Source organism: Lissotriton helveticus, chromosome 10, assembly GCF_964261635.1.
Source record: "Lissotriton helveticus chromosome 10, aLisHel1.1, whole genome shotgun sequence".
NCBI lineage: Eukaryota > Metazoa > Chordata > Amphibia > Caudata > Salamandridae > Lissotriton > Lissotriton helveticus.
In genome coordinates, this window is record NC_136071.1 from 351,979,505 (window position 1) to 351,999,661 (window position 20,157).

A 20,157-nucleotide genomic window follows, 5' to 3' on the forward strand; every position below is an offset into this window, starting at 1 on the left:
CAGGCTGGGACTATCCACTTCCTTCTCACCTGCCCGTAGGTTCGACAGAAGAACAAAATGTGCAACTCTGTTTCCTGATCATGGTTGCACCCGGGGCAGTGACTCGGGGAGGGATCAGTCCACTTACTAGTGAAGGCTTGGATTGGCAGACTTCCATACCTCCACTGTAGGTACAATTTCCTAGTGTTAGATGGAAATATTACATCTAGGATTCCCTCCAACTTATAAATATCCTTGATCTTTAGGAAGGAGTCAGTCAGGGTGCCTAATTGTGTGCCCTGTCTCTGTGCCACAATTTTACTTTCTCGGTAAAGTGAGAGTAACTGTTTCCTTGAAACCGTGGAGCAGGCGGTCGCAGGGTCAAACCACAGATCAAGTAGTCCCAAACGCATAAACTCATTTTTTATGTGCTGGAACCAGGGGCTGTTCCCTGCGATCGGAAAGTTCACAATTTCCTGGAGCTCAGACCTATAGCTTGCCAACTCTGGAGTGGTCCAAACTCTACGCCAAAAGATTAAGGGCCTAACTCCCAGATCTTCGTCAAGTGGCCTTAATCCCAAATCTAGCCTCATTGGCAAAAAGGGGGTACTAGGGGGAGAGATAAAAGCCGCCTAATAAATGTGTTCTCCGTTAACACCAGCTCGAGATTACACGTATGGCCCCAGAGTTCACTGCCATACATGACCGCTCCCCTAGCCTGCACTCTATATATTTCTAGCGGGGGACAATTGCCTTGATAGTAGATTTGTTTTTATTTATAAGGGCAATTACTCCTCCCACCATTTGGGCCAGTTTGAGTTGTGTTTTTGTTTGGTGATGGCGCCAGGACATGTGCTCATTTAGAGTCACTCCTAAATATTCAAATGTTCAGACCCTCTCCAACCTATTCCCGCCAATGCAAGGGTTAGGGCAAGTTTTTGGGGGAGGATTAAAAATCATGTATTTGGTCTTGAGCGCATTGATCTCAAGGCCATGGGTTCCACAAAATTCTTCAAAACCCTTAAGGATTCATTGGATCCCCATAGGTGTCTTAGACAGAAGTAGGGTGTCGTCAGAGAACATAATCGCCGGCACCCTGCTTCCGGCAAGTCTAGGGACGTCACCGTCCTCTACCCCGTTTAGGTGAGAGATTACCCCGTTGGCAAAGAGTCAGAACAGGGTCGGTGCTAACACACAACCCTGTCTTACCCCCCTGTCAACGGGGAATCTGTGAGATAGAGAACCATCCCGGCCACATCTAACCTGCGCATAATTATTTGTGTGCAGGCGGATGATCATGTTTAGGAGGTATTGAGGTACCCCCATATTGGATACAACAGACCAAAGTTTTCTACGGGGTACAAAGTCAAATGCCGCCCGTAGATCTACGAAAACGGTATAGAGGCTGCCACCCTCCATTTTTACCGTTTTCCAGTATAGAAGAGTCAAGCGGAAAATTTGGTCTATGGTGGAGATTTTCTTCCTGAACCCCGCTTGGAAAGGGCTCAGGACCGAGTGTTCAAGCATCCATTCCGATAAACGGTCCAGGATGAGCCTTGCGAAGACCTTTTGGGGGACATCTATGAGGCTAATAGGCCTGTAGTTGGCTGGTAGCAGAGGAGAGCCTTTCTTGAAGATCCGTACAATCTCTGCTCCCAGCCAAGTACTAGGTACCTCCATCCCACCCAAGATTGAATTAAAAAGGACCTGTAAATATGGTGCCCATACAGTTGGTTCGTGCTTGAACAAGTCTCCAGGGAGCCTGTCCAAGCCTGGGGCTTTCTCCGCTCTTAGTTTACAAATTGCATCCCCCAACCTCCCCAACGGTGAACTCCTCCTGGGCCGATTCAGAGCTAGGGCCCCTCACCCGATTGCATAAATCCTCTGGGTGATCTATGTTGTCCAGGGAATATAGAGTGCGGAAGTGAGCCTCCCAGACACTAGGAGCAATATTGGCTTCTACTGCTGGTGTTGGATCCGCAGAACCACTTTTAACGATCTGCCAGAATTTCCGGGTGTCTCAATGTGCTTGCTGACTGGAAACGAGTCTCTCTAGTGCTGTTTTGTGCCCTGGCACTTTTTTCCGGACTGCAGTGACAGGAAACTGCTGTCACTGCAGTCCGGAAAAAAGCGGACCGCCTGTGCCAGGGCTCAAAACAGAGCCCGATAGAGACCCGTTTCGAGGCCCCCTTTAAATAATGGACCGCTTGAGACCTGGCCCACTTAAAGCCCTGGCTCTCTGTGAATGTCTATAGACGCGCAGGGAGCCCGTTGAATGATGCATTTTTTTTTTCTTCAAATATGAACGATGCATTTTAACACTTTCACAGATCGGCAACAGTCTCATTCACCACGAGTGAGGCGGCGTTCAGTTGCAGGCCGTGCCCGGGTCAGAGAGGCGCATCACCTGTAGGGGGCGGCAGGGCTCAGCAGCTCGGGGAGGGACTGAGGCGGGGACATTCGGACCAGGCTCTGGGAGTGGGAGTGTTAAAAAGGGGTCTGTCTGTTTAGGAGGCATTCAGAGCAGCTAATGGAGTGGGGATGTTGTATTGTGGAATTTGTAGAGCTCTGTCCTACCCCTCGACTCTGCCACTCACTGGTTTCCGAGCGGGTTAGCGAGCCGTTCCTCGGTTCATTGTGGGCGGTTAGAGTGTGTGCTCAACAGTGCGGCTTGGATTGGGATTATTTAGGTGATGTACGTCAGCCATGGGGATGTGCTCTAGATTTGGTGAACTTGTGGCGACGCTTAAGGGTCGCGTGAAGCAGAAAGATTTGGGAGACTTGGTTGTCTTTCCATATATACTGCCCTTCCGTATCATCTCTATTTCTGATGCTATCCTTACATTGGCGCTTGGTGAGATAGGAAGGTATTGAAGTCTGGCCTGTGTGACCTAGGCAATCATAAGGACCCTTGAGGTCAGCCATGGGCAAAGAAGCATTGGCCCATTAGAAACATGAGCGACAGTTCATAGGTGGTTTGTGAGGGGCCTACTGGGAGCAGAGATGCCGTGGCCCAGTATAGATCGAGAGGCACCTTTGTATGTGGATCCGTGAGGTCCACCCAGGAGCAGGCATGTTTTTACCATAATCAAGAGTAGTGGAGATGTGCAATGCGTCACTCACACCCCAGTAGTGGTTCTCTGAGGAATCCGAAGCAGATGTAGTTCACCAAGTAGTGCCACAGCTGCTACATCATTGTCTGTGTGGGGTCCACCCAGAAAGTAATCGAAGTACAAATCTAGGAATACCACAGACACCCTAGAAGTGGGTTTGTGGGGACTACCATCATGTAGTGGGGGCACAACCCACTGGCGTGCATGCTGCTGCCAAGGACCAGGTAGCAGCTAAATACAAGCGAAAGTTCCTGTAGAAGAAATTAGCGGTTCGCTTTGAGGGAATTAGAGGGGCAGAAGGCATAAGAAGGCTAGAATAGGAGTGAAACGGGCTGGTGGTCTGGCCCTTGGCTTTTTCTAGGCCGACCAGGGAAGACGCCACAGGGAGACGTCCTTAAGTTCTCCGCTCTTTACGGGATATCTAAGGTTGACATCCTGGGAGAAGAGGTGAAATAGGGTCAGGATAGGAGGAGGCAGAGGGTAGGAAAGGCTGTTGGGCATCAGCTACTGCTAAGCAGAAGACCACCCAGCTTCAATAGAGCTGCACCTCTAGGACCACCTTAAAATGGACATTAGCTGCCTCAGTAATGTACTGAGCCCAGTAAGCTAAAAAGCAAAAGGTCAGACTCTAAACATGTAAAGACAAAAATATAAATAATGCACAGATGGCAGAGCCAACAAAGAGTGAATTCATGTGCAGTAGGTACATTGTTACAAGAGCCTTCCGACGGATGGTCATTTTTTTAAACTCAGACCCTACTGCAGGAGTTACCTTAAGTAATAATATAAATAATAATAGGCTCATTTATAAAGCGCAATGGTTACACTAAGACCAGTGTGTCCCCGCGCTGCGGTAGAGTTAGCCAGGATTAAGTTACCCACTATCACCACCCTAAGGAATACTCCTTGATGACTGCGGAGGGTTTTTCAGTAGCCGTCAGTGTCAGAGGGCCTCCAAGTCTCCCAGCATAGATCCCCGTCTGTACCAGTAGTAGTAGGTCCTTATGGGACGTGTGTGTAGGATGCAAAGAGAAGGAGAGGAAATCAGGACCTGGAAGAAGCTGCATTATAAAGACCCTGGAGAAGAGGAGGGATATTTTGAGCAGCCAATGACAAGAAAGATCAGGCAGTCTGAGTAGGGCCTGTATTAGGTGTGAGACATCCTGTGTAGGCTGTCGACGTGGGACATCTTGAGCAAGCCATGGAGTCAGGAAGGAGTATTTTGAACCGCTTTAGAAAGGGAGAGAAGACAGGAAGGCAAAGGGATGAATCTGGGCTGAAAACAACAAATCCAGTCAGATGTCATTTGCTGCAGTTACTCCATAGCACAATGTTTCAACTAAAAAATCTCATGCCAAGCAAGCTATGTGTGCAAAAATATTTACTCGGCCATCTAAATTATAATGAATGTAGAACACAAAGCTGCGAGGGCCACCAGATCACCAACATTTCCACCTACTTCCATAAACTTTATCTGGGTTATGTGGCTACAGTGTCACACGCCTGATAAACAAACACCAAATGGCATAATTCACCATCCACCAATGGAAACCCTTGCAGGAAATAACAAAACAAATCCACACCTGTGTTGCATATCCCACAATGCTTCATGCACATCTAACTTCCACATGGTAAAGGTACTGATGATATAACAATTTGTCCGGCAATATATTCATTAAATAAAACCATATACTTGTGAATGTTTCTTGTCAGTACAAGTACATAAGTATTTCAGGCTGTATAAATTAGATACTTTTATAAGTAATACTGATTTAAATTGACATATTTTTTTAAAAATCATATAAGGATTCGTTTCCAATATTGATTCTGAGGTGAGTGTGGAAAATAAGCTTTGGCATTCTGAGCCAGCTCTGGAACAGGGTTTGGGGTTTTGATCTAGACCCGGAGAAACTCTCGCATGCAATGCTAAATTTACCCTGACAATATCGTCTGTGAGAAGCTGGCACACTGTCACTGGCATCGTAATAGGTATTAAAAACATATATTAAATTCCAAGTTTTTGATGCCCCTGTGTATGAACTTGTTACCAACTGGTCCATAAGACATCAAATAGCGCATTTCAAGGCACTAGAAGTAAAATTGCAACCAATAAAATACATTAGTGGGTTGAGAGCTGCTGGTGAAATCTGTGTGTAACTTAAAAGTCACTATTCCAGTGGGCACCTTAGCCTTTTATCCTTGCAATGACGATAACACGAGCAACTCTGTTAGATGCTCTAAGGGAAACTCCTATTTAAGTGCCATGAAGCAAGGCGGGCTTTGTAGACTATTAGATTATGCAAACGTTGTTCAATTTTATATTATGATATTCTGGGGGCCAAATGTCCCGAATGTTGTGGCCTTCAGTTTATATTGTTAGACTGCTGTTCGTGCAACAAACACCTTTGTTTTGCCCTTTTTTTGTTTTTGATAAAAACCTGTTTTATTGAAGAAATATTAGCTGCTGTGGGGACCGCCCCACCCCCTCATTTCTGCCGTGCCCCCGCATTCTCGCTGTGTGTGAAGGCGGCCTTGATGCTGCTACTCTGCTCAGGATCAGACTAGAATTATGTTTTTTCTCTCGCTAATAACTTTGTGTAAAGTTTCTCCCAAGGCCTGAGCTGATAGTAACGTGAGAATCTGTCCACCTTCTTCTTTCCAGGACTTGGCCAACCTCGCGCCACGGAAGCCAGACTGGTGAGTTCGGCCCTTTTATGCCACGTGCTTTGCAATGATTTGCTGAAGTTTGATGACATATTGTTGCCGAGCTGGATGGGCATTTTCAGACAACCGCAAAACCAATCAGCAGCCCTGAATCTCGCACCGTAAAATAAAAAATAAAAAAACATAATGAAAGCCCTAGTAAAAACAAAAAAGGAAACCTCATAGCAACTTTCAGACATTTGTAGTGTGTATACCGTGTGAAACTTCTGCTGAAGGCCTGTTTGAATGTACGTTTTTGAAACCCCAAATAGGTCTCAGAAACATATCAAGTGCTCCTGGGGTGTGTTTGCACCCACTTCCTGCATCTACCGGACACTTTATTATTATTGTAGAAGGGGGCTGCAGATGGTTATTCCTGACTCCCCTTCTATAATATTGTTTGCCCTCGTGCACATTTTGCACTGGTATGAGCAGGAGGGGGCAGTTGGATAATTGCATGTGGGTGAGGCTCTTGCAAAAGAGATAGTCTTTCTATTGTGCCCATTCCATAGTACACATACAGGCGCAGTGGCAAAGAAGCCGTCAGGAGGTGCTCTGAATGTATGCCACACGGGAAACATCCTTTACAACGCAACTTTTACCACGCAGTGCTATTACAACGCAGGTTTTACAACGAAAACCATTACAACGCATTGCGCTGGGGGACGCTCTAGGATAGGGAATAGATTTAATTTACTATCCAACACCTTCCCTAGTGTCCACGGGGACTGGAGTTGGAATAGTAAATTAAACTATTCACTATCCAGCACCCCTAAGCGCTATGCGTTGTAAAGGTTTGCGTTGTAATACTTGCGTTGTAAAAGCATGCGTTGTAAAAGTATGCGTTGTTATGTCATACATCCCTGCCATACAGTCACTAGCCCTCCCATGGGAGCTCGGTAGGAAGCAGACGCAGGAGTCTCGGGCACCCACCCTGGGGCATCCCCTGGCAGGCGGGTGCAGTAACACATGGCAACCGTCGCTTGAGGGTCTCTGCTCCCCTCCAGAGCGAGGCTGGGTCACCCACAGTGGAAGACAGCTGCACTTTCGAGCTGCGCCCCCTCTTTCACTAGTGCACTCTCCTCAGCACAGGCAAACACTGTCCGAGTTCAGGCCTGGGCTGAGGACATCTAACTTTTGTGTGTAATTATGCACAGTACTCCGGTCTGTGCTGTGCACACCTAGTTAAGGGTGTGCTGCTGCGCAAACCTGGACAGTGCATCTGATATATAATTTGGGACCTGGACTAAACCAGTATTGACAAAGAGAGTAGGTCTGATGTGTTTCTAGCCACCTTTTGTATCTAGCACTGAACTCTGTTTTGCTGTGTCATAACATGATTGTATATGTAAGTTATATGCAGTAAACAGTATTGTTAGACATTGTGGGACACAGGAGAGTTAAAGTCACGAGTCTTGTCAATGGTTCAGCCAGGAGAGATTTACAGGTAAACCACTTACCATCGTAAGTCTTTGAAGAAAAAAGAAAATAGTCACAGTTGGCATCAAAGACAGATCTGAAGAACTACTGTGCGTGCTGTGTTAGAGAATGAAATGTTGCGAGCATAAGGCAGGTGCTCTGTAACTGCTGCCAGTATTTACTTTATTTCTTTAGTGCATGGTATTCAACTGATGTTTTGTTTGTTGTAGCCCCCAGTGTTTATTTTTAGCCAGTTGTTGATGGTGGGGGCCACCGTAGTCTCATTTTTGGGAACCAACACTTATTATTCCTATTCAGACAGTTCTTGAGAGGAGGGGGAAACACTAAATGAAAAGGAGGAAGAGAAAGATGGATAAACCATCACAAAGCTAGAAGGCATGAAACCACAAGAGTGAGATCACGGGTCGGGGAGTGCCTGGCAGTGGATTGAAGAAGCCTGAGGTGAATTCAAGACTAGCTTTGGTATTCGGCGCGCTGACATTTAAAAGCGCCGGCCACAGGTTTCGTAGCAGTTTTTGGGCACCGGCCCTCCTTCTTTTACAAATTAAGCACTGGCATCCCCATCGTAGAATGTGGAATCTGTTGAATACCACGACGACGTCGCAGAAATAAACAGCTACAGGCATCACACTTTGCCAGGTTAGAGCAGCAGACTATGGCTTCTGCTGCTGCACAACCTTCAGGAAAGAGGTCCACGCCGCACCTTCCTCACACACTCCGCTCCTTCAGCACCACCCAATCCCTTAAACAGTAGTATGACACTATATCAAGAGCAGGAACAATGATCTGCAAAAATGGCGCATCCACGATACCGCTTACCACTACATCGTCACGGTATGCGTAGATAGGACAATATAGATTCGCTATTCTTAACTCCACATTTACTTACTTGACAATACAAGTGGTAGTCGATATAGTGTAAGACATCCTTTTTGTCGGGTGATATAACATTTGCAGTATAGGGACTCTTGCCACCCCTTCTATCAGGTCCGGACTGGGAACCCAAAGCAGCCCAGGCAATTTTCTCGAACCAGCCTCTGGTGAATCGCTGCCTGGCCCCCGGGAGGCTGGAAACACTTGCTTGCTGCTTTTGTTACTGTGGGCCGATATTGAGGCCCTGCCGCAAAACCGCCCCCCAACCTTTCAGCCTCCCGGGGAAACGCCCGATGCCCGGTGCGGCCAGTCCGGCCCGCCCTCCTATACGTCCTGGAAACATATTAAACAGTCCACCGTTACTTATTTGTAGTTAAGGAGCAATAGCACAAGTGCAGCTTGCCCCAGAAAAACGCTCTTCCTCCAGCTGCAGTGGCAACACCACACAATGCTAGAGTTGTATAGGGTTCATTATCAGATCGTTACCAACATGAGTGCGTTCTTCCACTGCAGGATCCGTAGGAAAACTCGAGAAAACCCGAGCTTCATTCTCCTTGGTTGTGGTGTGAAAAAGATTCCTTTTGTTGATTCTTACCCAGGTACAGTGCTGAACCTCAGAGTGCACTTAAGAGACACAGAGGTGAATAGTGTGACAATACTTTACTTCCTCTTGATAGCAGCAAAGTAAAGCAAAGTAAAAACCTTTCTATTGTTTGTTTCCTGGTCATGCACTTTACATCCAATGACCAAACACCTTGGAGGAGCCTCTTCTAGACCTCCCTGCGAGCTTCAGTTCCTCCTCTTGTATAGGTCTCAAATCGCTTAACCTTTTCCATGCTCATGACGAGCTGAGCTCGTCATGAGGCACGGTGCTCCGGTGCTCATGACGAGCTCAGCTCGTCATGAGCCGTGGAACGCTCAGGTGCGGGGAGAATTCCCCTGCTGTGCTGAGCGTTCCACGGGAGCCGGTGCTCAGCTCGTCATGAGCACAGGAGCGCCGTGCCTCATGACGAGAGCATGCGGGTGCTGTTCGCTCCCCCCAGCACAGCGGGGGAATTACCCCCTGCAGCGAAGGGGTTAACAAACAACTTTTAAACAACAAACTTGAACCAGCTTTATGCTCTGTCCACAAGCCAAAAATTATACCAACCCATTCCATGGCTATTTAGTCTTCCAATCTTGATTTCAAACGTAATGAAAGTGTACAGGCAGGGTTCAGGATGGGTATTATTCGTATTTGTATCTTTAATAGAATCTAAACCTCCTCTCACAGTAGCGGGGTAGATTCTGCATTCTATGGCAGGACAGGAGCCTCTGTTATGACAAGTTTAAAGCACATCAGCCGCATTCTGTGCCACTTAAGCTGCTAGCTTATAATAAAAAAGTTTGACAAGTAGTCATAGGGCCAGTCTGCCACTCTTATTGTCCTTCAGCCTTCCCTAAGGCAGGAAAGGCCAAGATGCCATCACCGTTTTGCAAAATGAGCTGTAAATGTGTAAACGTCAGTCTTTGCTTCTGTTATTATCCACTTTACTAACCTTGTTCAGAATAGCAGAAGAAACACAACCCAAAGGTTTCTTGTGAGAAATTAAAAGCTTTGCAACAGGAGTCTAACAGCAGCTGCCCGTGTTTTTCGTAACCACTATACATATAGGTGTAGAAGACAAGGGACCTTATTTAGAGCTTGGCATATGTGGAACATCTGCTAACAATCTGCAGATATCCTGTCCATCCTAATTAGAGAGTGTAGCACCTCTGTGCACTCCAAAGAGGCCTGATGGGACTTTTTGGTGGATGCTCCACATCTGCCAAAGTGAAAACCAGGCCCAAAGTCTTTGTGTGTCTGAAACCTAAAACAACACTAAGAGAGATGGCCCATTCACTCGGGTTTTAAGCTCGGACACTGAGACCATCTGAAAGGAAATGAGGAATAGAACTAACCCAAGTCCTGGCATGTATGAGTGACTGATCTGTGAGCTGGTTTGTAAAGTATTGAGGAGTACTGAAAAGTCATGGGTAGATGCTTGAATTAATCTCAACCACTGATACTTAGGGCTGCATCCCAGTTTATAGTTTTTTGCCCATTATACAACATCTGATAAAGCCTGCCCATATGCAAATCAGTCTTGGACCTGCTCCAATAGGAACGGTCTAGTCCAAACTGCCAGACTAAGCCACCCCTGACCCAAAAACAGAAGCAAACCCAGACTAGTTTCAGCCTGTTTGGGGCTGATCAGTAGGGTGTAGCTTGGTTCCAGTGGCACAGTGAACACAAGAACCACGCCTGGGCATACTGTCGCTCTGAGGAATCCAAAAAAGTGATGAATGTTTCAACTAATCTCTACCACTGGTAGTTACTCAGGGCTGCATCCCATCTTCTGTGTTTTTACATTTTTTTCCCGCCCTGGGACTGTGTTTTTTAATTTTTGTTGTCCCCCCTGGGACTGGGTCTGTCTGCAAGGAAATGACTTCTAGAGGCAATTTAAGACTTTGTTACTCCCAAAACAGACTTTAAAGTGATTCACAGCTGTCCTACGAAGCCTTTTTGTCATAACTGTGCATCAAGTAAACCAATAGATTGCTGGCAGCAATCCCAATGTGCAGGAGAAGCAAGTGGCACTTTTGATGTTTTTGTTGATGGAACACTCTTGCCTCTGTGTGTGCTTTTATAAAACTATAATCACTGACTTCTGTTCCAGGGATCTGAAGCGAGATGTGGCTAAGAAACTGGAAAAACTAGAGAAGAGGACACAAAGGGCCATTGCAGAATTAATTAGTAAGTATCTAAGATAGTGCAAGCAACTGTCATACAGAGCAGTTGCCCGAGCTGTCGAATCAGACCATAGGGGCTAGAATGACCTTCTTTGATTACCATGATCGATTGGCTTTGACAGGGACGAACAAGCACCCTTATACGAGAGTTTATTCGTATTGAGGAGGCATGTTTCCAAAGTCTATGTAGTGAAGGCATTCGCTCACTGAAGAGTCTGAGTTATGTCTAAGGAGGCTTTATTGTTTTGGAGCTGTGCTAGAATAGTATCAGGGGTGTAACGCAAGCCCTTGCAGCCCCTACATTGCAGGGGTCCCCTTCACGAGGCCCTAATTTGGTCTAAAACGTATAGATTTCTGTGTGATATGGAAGTGTGAGGGGCCCTACCTCACATTCTGGAGGGTGGGTCCCACATTTTACATTACGCCACTGAATAGTATTCCTCATTTATTACTGATAGAGGCCCATCTATTTTTCGTTGTAAGGCCTATCTCATTCTGAAAGCTAAGTAATCCTCTTGGGGCCAGTAACCACTCCGTCTGGATTGCAAGATGGAATATTTCCCTCTAAGACTTCGGCTGCTATGGAAACACTGATTTCTGCATGTTCTTTCCCAAATCACATAGTGTGGAGTATTATCGACCAATCCCCGTAGGCTCCCCCTGCAGTTACTGATACCCCCAATATTGGTAATTCTTGGGAAGGGGGAGGACATATTAGGCAGAAATCCACCCAACTCAAAATTGACACCCGAGTCTGCCCCATCCCCTCCCGCCCACTATGTAATTCATCCAATCATTGCTCTGAATCTTAACCGCCATGAATAAAACTGAGCTTTCACTTGATCTGGTTTTCCAAGGTGTTTTTTCCCCTCCTTCGGGCAGTACTTCCCATTGTACATCAGAGTTCATCGATAATTGGAATTTCTGTAATAGTGTTGGAAGTTACTCACAAAATTGAAAGTCCGCCCAGGTCCATAAGAAAAAAATGACCAGTGCTCTTTTTGTATGCCTCTGATTCGCCTGCCATGAGAGTGGCTGTGTTGTGGCCACTGAGTATCACCAGTCTGTCAAGATTCATCCCAATGTCCCCATATACTAACCATGCCTCTGCGAAACAGGCGTCGGAAAAGGGGGGAGGTTGGATTTCACTACACAACCTTTGCACTCATGCACCTGTCTTCATCCTAGTTTCAGAACCTGTTTATGTCCTTAACATTTCCACCCACCCAAAAATGCAAGCATGGAATGACACACGCACAAAGACACTGGTCCCAGCCTGGAAATCTGGAAGCCCTAATCATCTGTGCAATATGATGATAAAAACACAACCCAAACTCAGTCCCATCAGCTATAGACCAAGCTCACCAACTCAGCAGATTGACAGCAGGATGTAAAGTCTTCTTACCCTAATGTGTCTGTGTTTTCCCCACAGGAGAAAGACTCAAAGGGCAGGAGGACGACTTGGCATCAGCAGTTGAGTCCGCGAAGCAGGACGATGGGGATTCTGATTAAATGGGTGAAAAGGCGTGAATAGTTGTCCGAGTCCTTGTTGGATCTGTCACATGATTGGAAAGCGCTCCACCAGCGAATTTCTATCCGCAGTCTGCCATGCCTTGGATACAGCGAATCATGGTGTCCTTACTACGAACAACCTTTTCTAAAGTAGGACCATGTGGCCTAATCTCTTCAAGCCTCTATTTTCAAAATCTCTTTTAGTTACAATAGATGTATCTTTCTTAGACTACACATTGTTTTCTACTTTAGAATTTTAGAAATTTGCAAAGATGTAGAGATGCAGCAATTTCATTCTAGAGCGCGAATTGATGGACTGGGGCTCATCCCCAATACTTCTGTATTTAAGATACTGGTCTCGCTCTTGAAACTCAACGCAAAGTAACACTGGGGTTCATGAAGCTGTTACCCCAGCACATCATTTTGCTGCAAGAGAGGCAGTCTGGAACAGCACCCTGTGGGGGATGAGGAGGAAGAAATCCAACATACTGGCTTGTCAAGGAGGTTAGTTGGTCTCAAGATACAGTAAAATATGGCTGACCCTACCATAGACTTGTTCGTCTTTTAAGAGGCATCGGCCTGTGGTGGACCCCTCATGATTCCTCTTTGGTCATTCCTTCTCTCTTTTGTGTGGCATTCATTAAGTTCCCTCAGTTTGAGCTCTCCCACCCCCTTGGTAGTTCGATACCTGGGACTACTTTGCCACTGCATTGTGTGGTCGGTGATCACTGTGATAGCGAAGATGCCTGGTGAACGTCTTTTGTACAGTTGAAATCCCGTATTTTGCCATTTACTTATGATTGTCTTTTCTTTTTTGTTTTTAAATAAAATGTTAATTCATAACAATAGTGTTTGATTCCTGAAAGCTTGAATGTCCGGTGATGCCTGGCTTGTTGTCCATTGCTTTTGAGTCCAGAGAGGAGGGAGGTATTCATTGCTACTATCCTTAAAGATTACTGCTATTAAGATGTATTATTTTTAAAACAAACTGAGAATAGGCTCCCTGTTTACATGAACTCCTTTATCCACATAAAATCTGGTTTTCTATACGGATCCGTCAACTCTATGAAGAGGCTAGGAATGATTGCACTCTTGAAAAAGCACACTCGGACCCAAGATAGTCCAGTGACCTCGACTCTCACTGACTGCAATAATAAACCTGCAGTTGCGTCCCTCACCACTCATGCCCTCTAATCGGTTGTTCCAGACAACACAGTAAAGGCCTTTGGGTCCACATAGTGAACGCCTGGGGGTCATTCGGCGTTTGATCCAGTAATGCATTGGTCAGACTTTGCCTTCAGCCTCTCGACTGCATCCGCACGCCAAGTCTGTCATGTCCCTTCCTATAGACGTCTGCCAGATCAGATTGTCCAAAAGGAGCGATTCAGCCAATCTTCACCAGAATAGTGACCTCACCGTCCTTTCCACTATCAACAGCGGAGAAATGGTGGCACAAGTCCTTGTTCTGCCTGCCATGCATCACATAGTCCCTTGGCAGAAGGACTACAGGCAGACTCACCCCTCCCTAAACCTTATTTCCAATTGGTCCTCAGCCTATGCGCTCCTTCTTAGGACACTATCTGCAGATCAATATCAGCCCTGCCTCACAAAGGAGGCAACGCGACACTCCTATTCTGGTTCTTGATGATAGCACTCGCACAACATGAATGAGAAGACCTAACAGACAAGCCTGAGGATCCACAATGCTCCTCCCTTTTAGAAAACCCTTGTCCATTCTCCTTCTCCATAGCTGTAAACAATTACAAATGACGCAAGTCCACCAGTCCACCTGAAGTTTAATTTCACTGGTATCCAATACATCTTTGATATATATTTCATATCTGCCCTTAAAAATTCTTCAGACTGTATCCAGAAAGTAAGTGATTCTTTTATTCTCTATTTTTGAATTATCTTAGTAAAAAAGTACTTTATTCGGCCATAGGCCATTAAAGTAACACAATAAAACCGTTTCAAACACAATACATTGAATGCATAAAACGATACAGCAAATGACATATAAAATATTCCATAAGAATGTTCCAAACTCGGCCTGATTGCACAGAAGACAATCCACAAGCGCAAACTATAGACAAAAACCTACATAGCTAAATGCAGTCTCAGACCAAGTAAACAATTGACAATGAAATGGAGTACACCAATAAATTCATTAGTAAACATATTAAAAGGCGGGGATCAAATTCATGGACTATTTGGCTAAAATATAACTAGATGAACATAACATACACCGGCAGATGGTAACAATGGCTCCCTCACTGAAGCACTGGTGCATGTGCAAACCATGCACTGTCCTGGACCTCTACCGTATTAGATAAAGTGCAATGAGCTATTACTTAGGCAAAAGGCCTAGTTACATCCTGATCCCACCCACTAATGAAAAAACTCAAATGCAGAACTCACATGTTAAAGAGGAAGACCGAGTCGCTTCCTAATCGCAGCCACTGCCAATAGGAAACTGCTTACACAAAAAGATTGTGTCTACTCGTGTCGGAGGTCAAGATTTGGAAAGCAAGTTGAAAGTGACGAAACCACAAACTCTGACAGTAGGGTTTCAGCCATTTTGACCGTGCTACGGAATACAGTGGACAACAAAATAAGATATGTTCTATGGTCTCTACCCTGCCCGAACAAATGGAACATGATCACTTGTGACGCGCCCCAAGGCTCGTCTTGTTCCATCTATGAGTTAGCTGTTCACCGCTAGAAAGAGGACCCTAAATTTGATTAAAAGCGTCATCGCCCACTGCGGAATGAGCTCGTCAAGATAGGGTTCAAACTGAGGAGCGTATTTTATGGACGGAAACCTCCCAATAAGGCTGTCGCTGACAGCTTTCCACATTTTTATTGTTTATAATCAACAGTACATTGCAAATCCAATTTTAAATGTTCATGCTCATTTTCATATTAAGAGGGTGGTAATCATGGTTTCGAACAGATGCACACTCATTAACCTTGCTATCACAACATGGTACTGTAAGCAGCATACATAATGTAAGCATCTAAATTGGCCTAAGTAGGCGTGCCCCATTGTTTTATACCCAAAGGACATATTAAAACAATACCAATACTAATAGTACTAATACCAATAATAATATAAGGGATAGAGTACCTCCTGTCGTACATTATAAGGGCATTGCAAGTCACAGAGGAGTTCCACAACCATATAGAGGAACGAGGGTGAAGGCAGCAGGCACTGTGACATCAGAACTCGACTGCAATAACTTATTACAGTTGACTTCTGACATCTTTATAATCTGAGACTGAGTGCTTCACTAGTAGCCGATTATAAAGAAATTAGAGACGGCCATTTATTTAGGAAGTGCAGAATCTATTGCACTATAATAGTAATAATGACAACAATACTAATAATAATAGAAAGATCAAGGCCGGAGGAAGATCCTTCTCCTAGCTTGCAGCAAAGGCCTGGAACACCCTGCTTCTCCACCTCAGGCAATCACTGTCATTGCCTCAATTCAGGAAGGACCTTAAGACCTGGCTCTTCGGCTGAAGCACAGCGCCTCAACAGAGCTGCAGCACCCCACCAGCGTCTTGAGACCCTTAAGGGTAAGTAGTCACTCTACAAGACACTGATTGATTGATTGAATAATAATGGGGTATAGGTGGCCCTTAAGGGCATTGATAAACCACTAGCACCGAACGTTTGGGAGGAAAACCCTTTTATCTGAGGCTATGCTTCCATCTGTAGGATCTCGGCGACAGAGATTTCTTTTGCACTTACCATATTGGCCAGTGAGCGAGCACATATGAACAAATACACATCTGAACCTAATATCAGAGGACAATTTGAGATGATATGTATTGAATAGATTTGGAAAAGAAGGCTGGGAGTATCATCCTCTATATTGCAATATGTACTAGGGATCATCATAGCAACCTAGGTAGCATCGTCTGCCTGAACCCCCGAGTAAATATATTGGGTGGGGCATAGTTAACTATATAATGAAAGGTTGGTCATTTGGAAGTCACATCTTTAATTGCCAGACTGTGTTATGTGGCCTATGTGCTGAGTGATCATCACAGCTTTGGCAACGGTTGAGTTCCCGGGTGGGATGATGGTATTATAGTAATAAGAGATGGGGGATTTGTAGGATGAGTATGCTATAGTTACCCTATCTGTTCTGATGAATGGTGGCAAAATGTCCCTTTAGGGTGTATCCCCTCCCTGCTCAAGAAACTGGCCCAGGATTTTCTATGTTGTCCTGCAATTTAGTTGCGTTGTTCTTACAAGGCCAATTTATACATTCCAGTGAGCCACTCGTGTGTGGTCAGTCTGAATGATCGCCAGTGCTACACCGTGGTCATGGCCATCGTCACCAGTCTGCGATTATGACCTGTGTTCTCGAACAGGTTACCGGTATTGTGTAACATGACTAGATATGAATTGTTCTGGATTGTACTAGACAAACCCACTATACTAACCAATGTTCAAAATGTGACACACTTTCTGTTTATTAAAGAACAGCGATAGGTGTTTAGATTGAGAAGTCATAGTGATGGTCTCAATGATGACATTCTATGGACCACTTTGCCTTAGACAGTCCACATCAGTGATATGGGACTTAACTTTGGTCTGACAGATGTCAAAGGTCATGGAAAGGTGAACTACTTAGAATACTACTGTTCACTCAATACTGTATCAAGGACCTCCGAATATAAGTATAAGACCCTGTTAGACCTGTCTGCCTTTGGGTAGCCCCTCCTATTAATTATTTATTTTTGTCCCCTTTTTGCCCCTCATAACCTTTCATTCTTTTTATGTCCACTAGATTTTTGAGATGTTGGCCTAGGGGTTAGGTGTTCTTCCCCACATAGTCTTTTCTTGAGTCCTTGGCGCCTTTCTGACTAGATTCACAACCCACAAAATGGTGGCCAGTAACTGCCACCTTAGGGACTGGACCCATGGGTTAGCATAGGAATGTTCCAGAACCCTCTGGATCCTTCTGGACCCTCTGGGGACAGCCTATATAAGGCGGAATGTTTGGCAACCATTGTGAGTAGTGACCAGTGAGTGTTGTGGAGACTGGACACAGGAGGAGTGAGGCAAAATTGTCAGAGGAGAGGCGCATTAAGCTAAGGGAGATCGTTCTTTAGATCGACTACCTACTTGGATGACGTTCTCCCCCTGCTATTGGACCCAGCCCTTCTAACAAGGATTGACTCCAGTCTAACTGCGGGTGCCCAGCGCGCTTAGAGACAACTGGAAACTATTGAGGAAAGCGAGGCGCAGGAGTCCCTGAAAACGTGGGCCCACTCACAGTGTGGAAGAGGCTGTCGCGCTGTCTCCAGGCGTCTGCTGAGACCCCCCATCCGCGCCGAGGTGCGCTGTCATTGTGGAGCGCTCCCTCCGTGGTGGCTGAGGAAGGAGTGGGCAAGATCTGTTGTGGCGCTGGCGGAGGCGGGAGAAACCCCCGTAGAGGCGGCTGAGCAGACGGAGGAGTCGGCTTGAGCGGACTTGGTCAGCTGTATTGCCGGAAGCAGGGAAGCGCCGCAAGCGGCCTGGCGTCATGACAGGAGGTGGAGCGGAGGTGTGGCTGAGGAAGAAGGAATCAGCCGCGTCCCTGGAAGAGGCCGTTCGCCCTTGAGAGAGGCGGAGAGAAGGCGGAGCCTACGACGGAAGGAGCCGGTGAAGGAAGGGTTCCCGAAGTCTCGTCGAGTGCGGTGAGGAACGCCGGACTTCCATTCCCCCCACCCCTGTTCCCTGAACTGTAGTGAGGAAGAGTGTAAGACCCCCAGCCCCAGCGAGGACGGAGTCATCGGGGACAGGACACTGAACCAGCCAGCTGTCTCGCCAAGTAAGCGGGGAGAGTGGGCGGAGATCGCAGGAGCTGCTGTGACGGATCCTTCGACCGCCGGCAGTCCAGAGAGAGAGAGGCAAGGGTGTAGGTGCTGTCTGAGTCTTGGGTTGGAAGTAAGCGGGCCCATTCCTTAGTTGCCTCTCGGAAGTTCATCAAGAGTGTGTGGAGGCCCGGGGTGTTGACAGGGTGACACTTTGGGCAGGAACCACGCTTCACTGAGGCCTTTTCATACTTGAATGCTGACAGGCCCGAATTGGGGATTTTGTTACCGGTTGAAACTGAGTGTAACCATAAAATCGTGGAAATCCCCACCGCTCTTTCTACCTAGAGTGAATAGTAAACTGACCAGTTAATGTGAATAACTTTCTACCTGTACTAATTTACTATTGTGAATTTTCTCCTTAAATGAACGTGAAATGTTTCCATTGTGTAACTGAGCAATTGTTCTAATCTGCAGGCAGCCTTTCAGTTAACATCTCTTGGTTCCTGGAGATAAGATATCAGAGCTGTGGAAGTATTATTGAAAATTGCCCTTTGGCAAGAGGGGTAATGTAAAGAATTTCTGTTGATAAACACATTGCTCCTCCTAATTTAGAGAAAGCTGAAATACTTTGCAAATGTAAATTGGACCGGGCTCTTTAGAAAAAGAAGACCTGCTAATACTAGTGCTCCAGAAGTAATGTCTATAATGTGATGTATTGAATGAAGTGCAACTGAAAAACTCACTGAAGAAAGGATAAAGCTTTTCTACTTTTATAAAAAGAAAGGTGTAGTGTCATTTTTGGATGGATGGGCACTGAGTTACAGAGTGGGTGTGACGCAAACTTTACACATGTACTTTGGAATTAGGTCTTCCTGCTTAGTGCCAAGCTACCCTATGTGACTTGGAGACCCCAGGTCTAACATAATTGGGGTCTAGCGGTGTGTTTGCGTCCACTCTTTTGTAACAAGGTGTAGTCCATAGGCCTACCCTTGGAGTTTTCTCCTGGCGGACTTCCCAATTACTACTTTTGCTTTTTCTAAATTTACTCCTGGTGGTGGGTGGAGGTAGCTTCAGTTTGCCCCTTTTGAACCAATTCTTCCTGAGTGGTTGTCCCTACATATCTCATAAGCAAAATGGAATTTGCTCTGGAGGAACTGGAGACCTATACTACAGCCCAGCTTAGAGACTTTTGTCAGAAGATGGGAGTTTTTTTTAAGCGTGGTGCCAAGAAGGGGGAACTCCAGACCAGTTTGAGAGCGTGGGTGGGCAGCACATGGAGAGGGAAAGGAGGAGGAAGAGGGGATGGACCGGGACACAGTCATAGGGGTAGATGGATTGTTTCCACTTGAGATGGGGAACCTGCTACCAGGACCTAGGACCCTTTCAAGGGAGGGCAGCAGTGTCTCCGGAAGAAGCTTAACCGAAGCTGAACTAGTGGACAGGAGGGAAAAGAGACAGCTGAAGTGGGAGTTAGCCAAGATGGAAAAGGAGAGAGAGGAACAGAGGATGGCTCACGAGTTTAAACTGAGAGAGCTAGAACTCAAGGCCCTACAGATAGGACCCTCTAATTCTCCAAATGGTGGCAGCGAAACAAAAGAACTGACCAGGGAATCCAGACCCTACCTACCTAAAGATATAGTTGCCAGTTACAGTTCAGGGGATGACATCGCCAAGTGGCTGGCTGCCTATGAGGTCTCCTTAAGAGCCCATGGGATCCAGGAAAAACACTGGGGGGTGGTTTATACAAATACATGCCTCCTACTGGACGGGATACACTATTGGTCCTAGAGCAGGATGAGCAGACCCACTACCCCACCATGAAAGTGGCGCTGATCAAAAAGTTTGGACTGACCCCAGAGAAGTACAGGCAAAAGTTCAGGGGAAGTCACAAATTAGGCACACAGAATTGGGTGGATTTCCTGGACTATGCAAGGAAGGCCCTAGAGGG

General features: G+C 46.0%; 2 protein-coding genes across 3 annotated transcripts in view; one reads left to right on the plus strand and one right to left on the minus strand.

Annotated features, from left to right (window-relative positions):
* CCDC12 (coiled-coil domain containing 12) overlaps positions 1–13,233 on the plus strand; it is a 303,076-nt gene extending 289,843 nt beyond the window's left edge. The window contains exons 5-7 of the mRNA XM_078662560.1: positions 5,755–5,789; positions 10,808–10,884; positions 12,313–13,233. Of these exons, the coding sequence (XP_078518686.1) occupies positions 5,755–5,789; positions 10,808–10,884; positions 12,313–12,392 (192 nt within the window). The 3' untranslated portion in view covers positions 12,393–13,233. The remainder of the gene's footprint in view (positions 1–5,754; positions 5,790–10,807; positions 10,885–12,312) is intronic.
* Positions 1–20,157, minus strand: part of LOC144783812 (cyclic nucleotide-binding domain-containing protein 2-like) — an 832,431-nt gene that overhangs the window by 132,906 nt on the left and 679,368 nt on the right. The gene's annotated exons all lie outside the window — the stretch shown is intronic.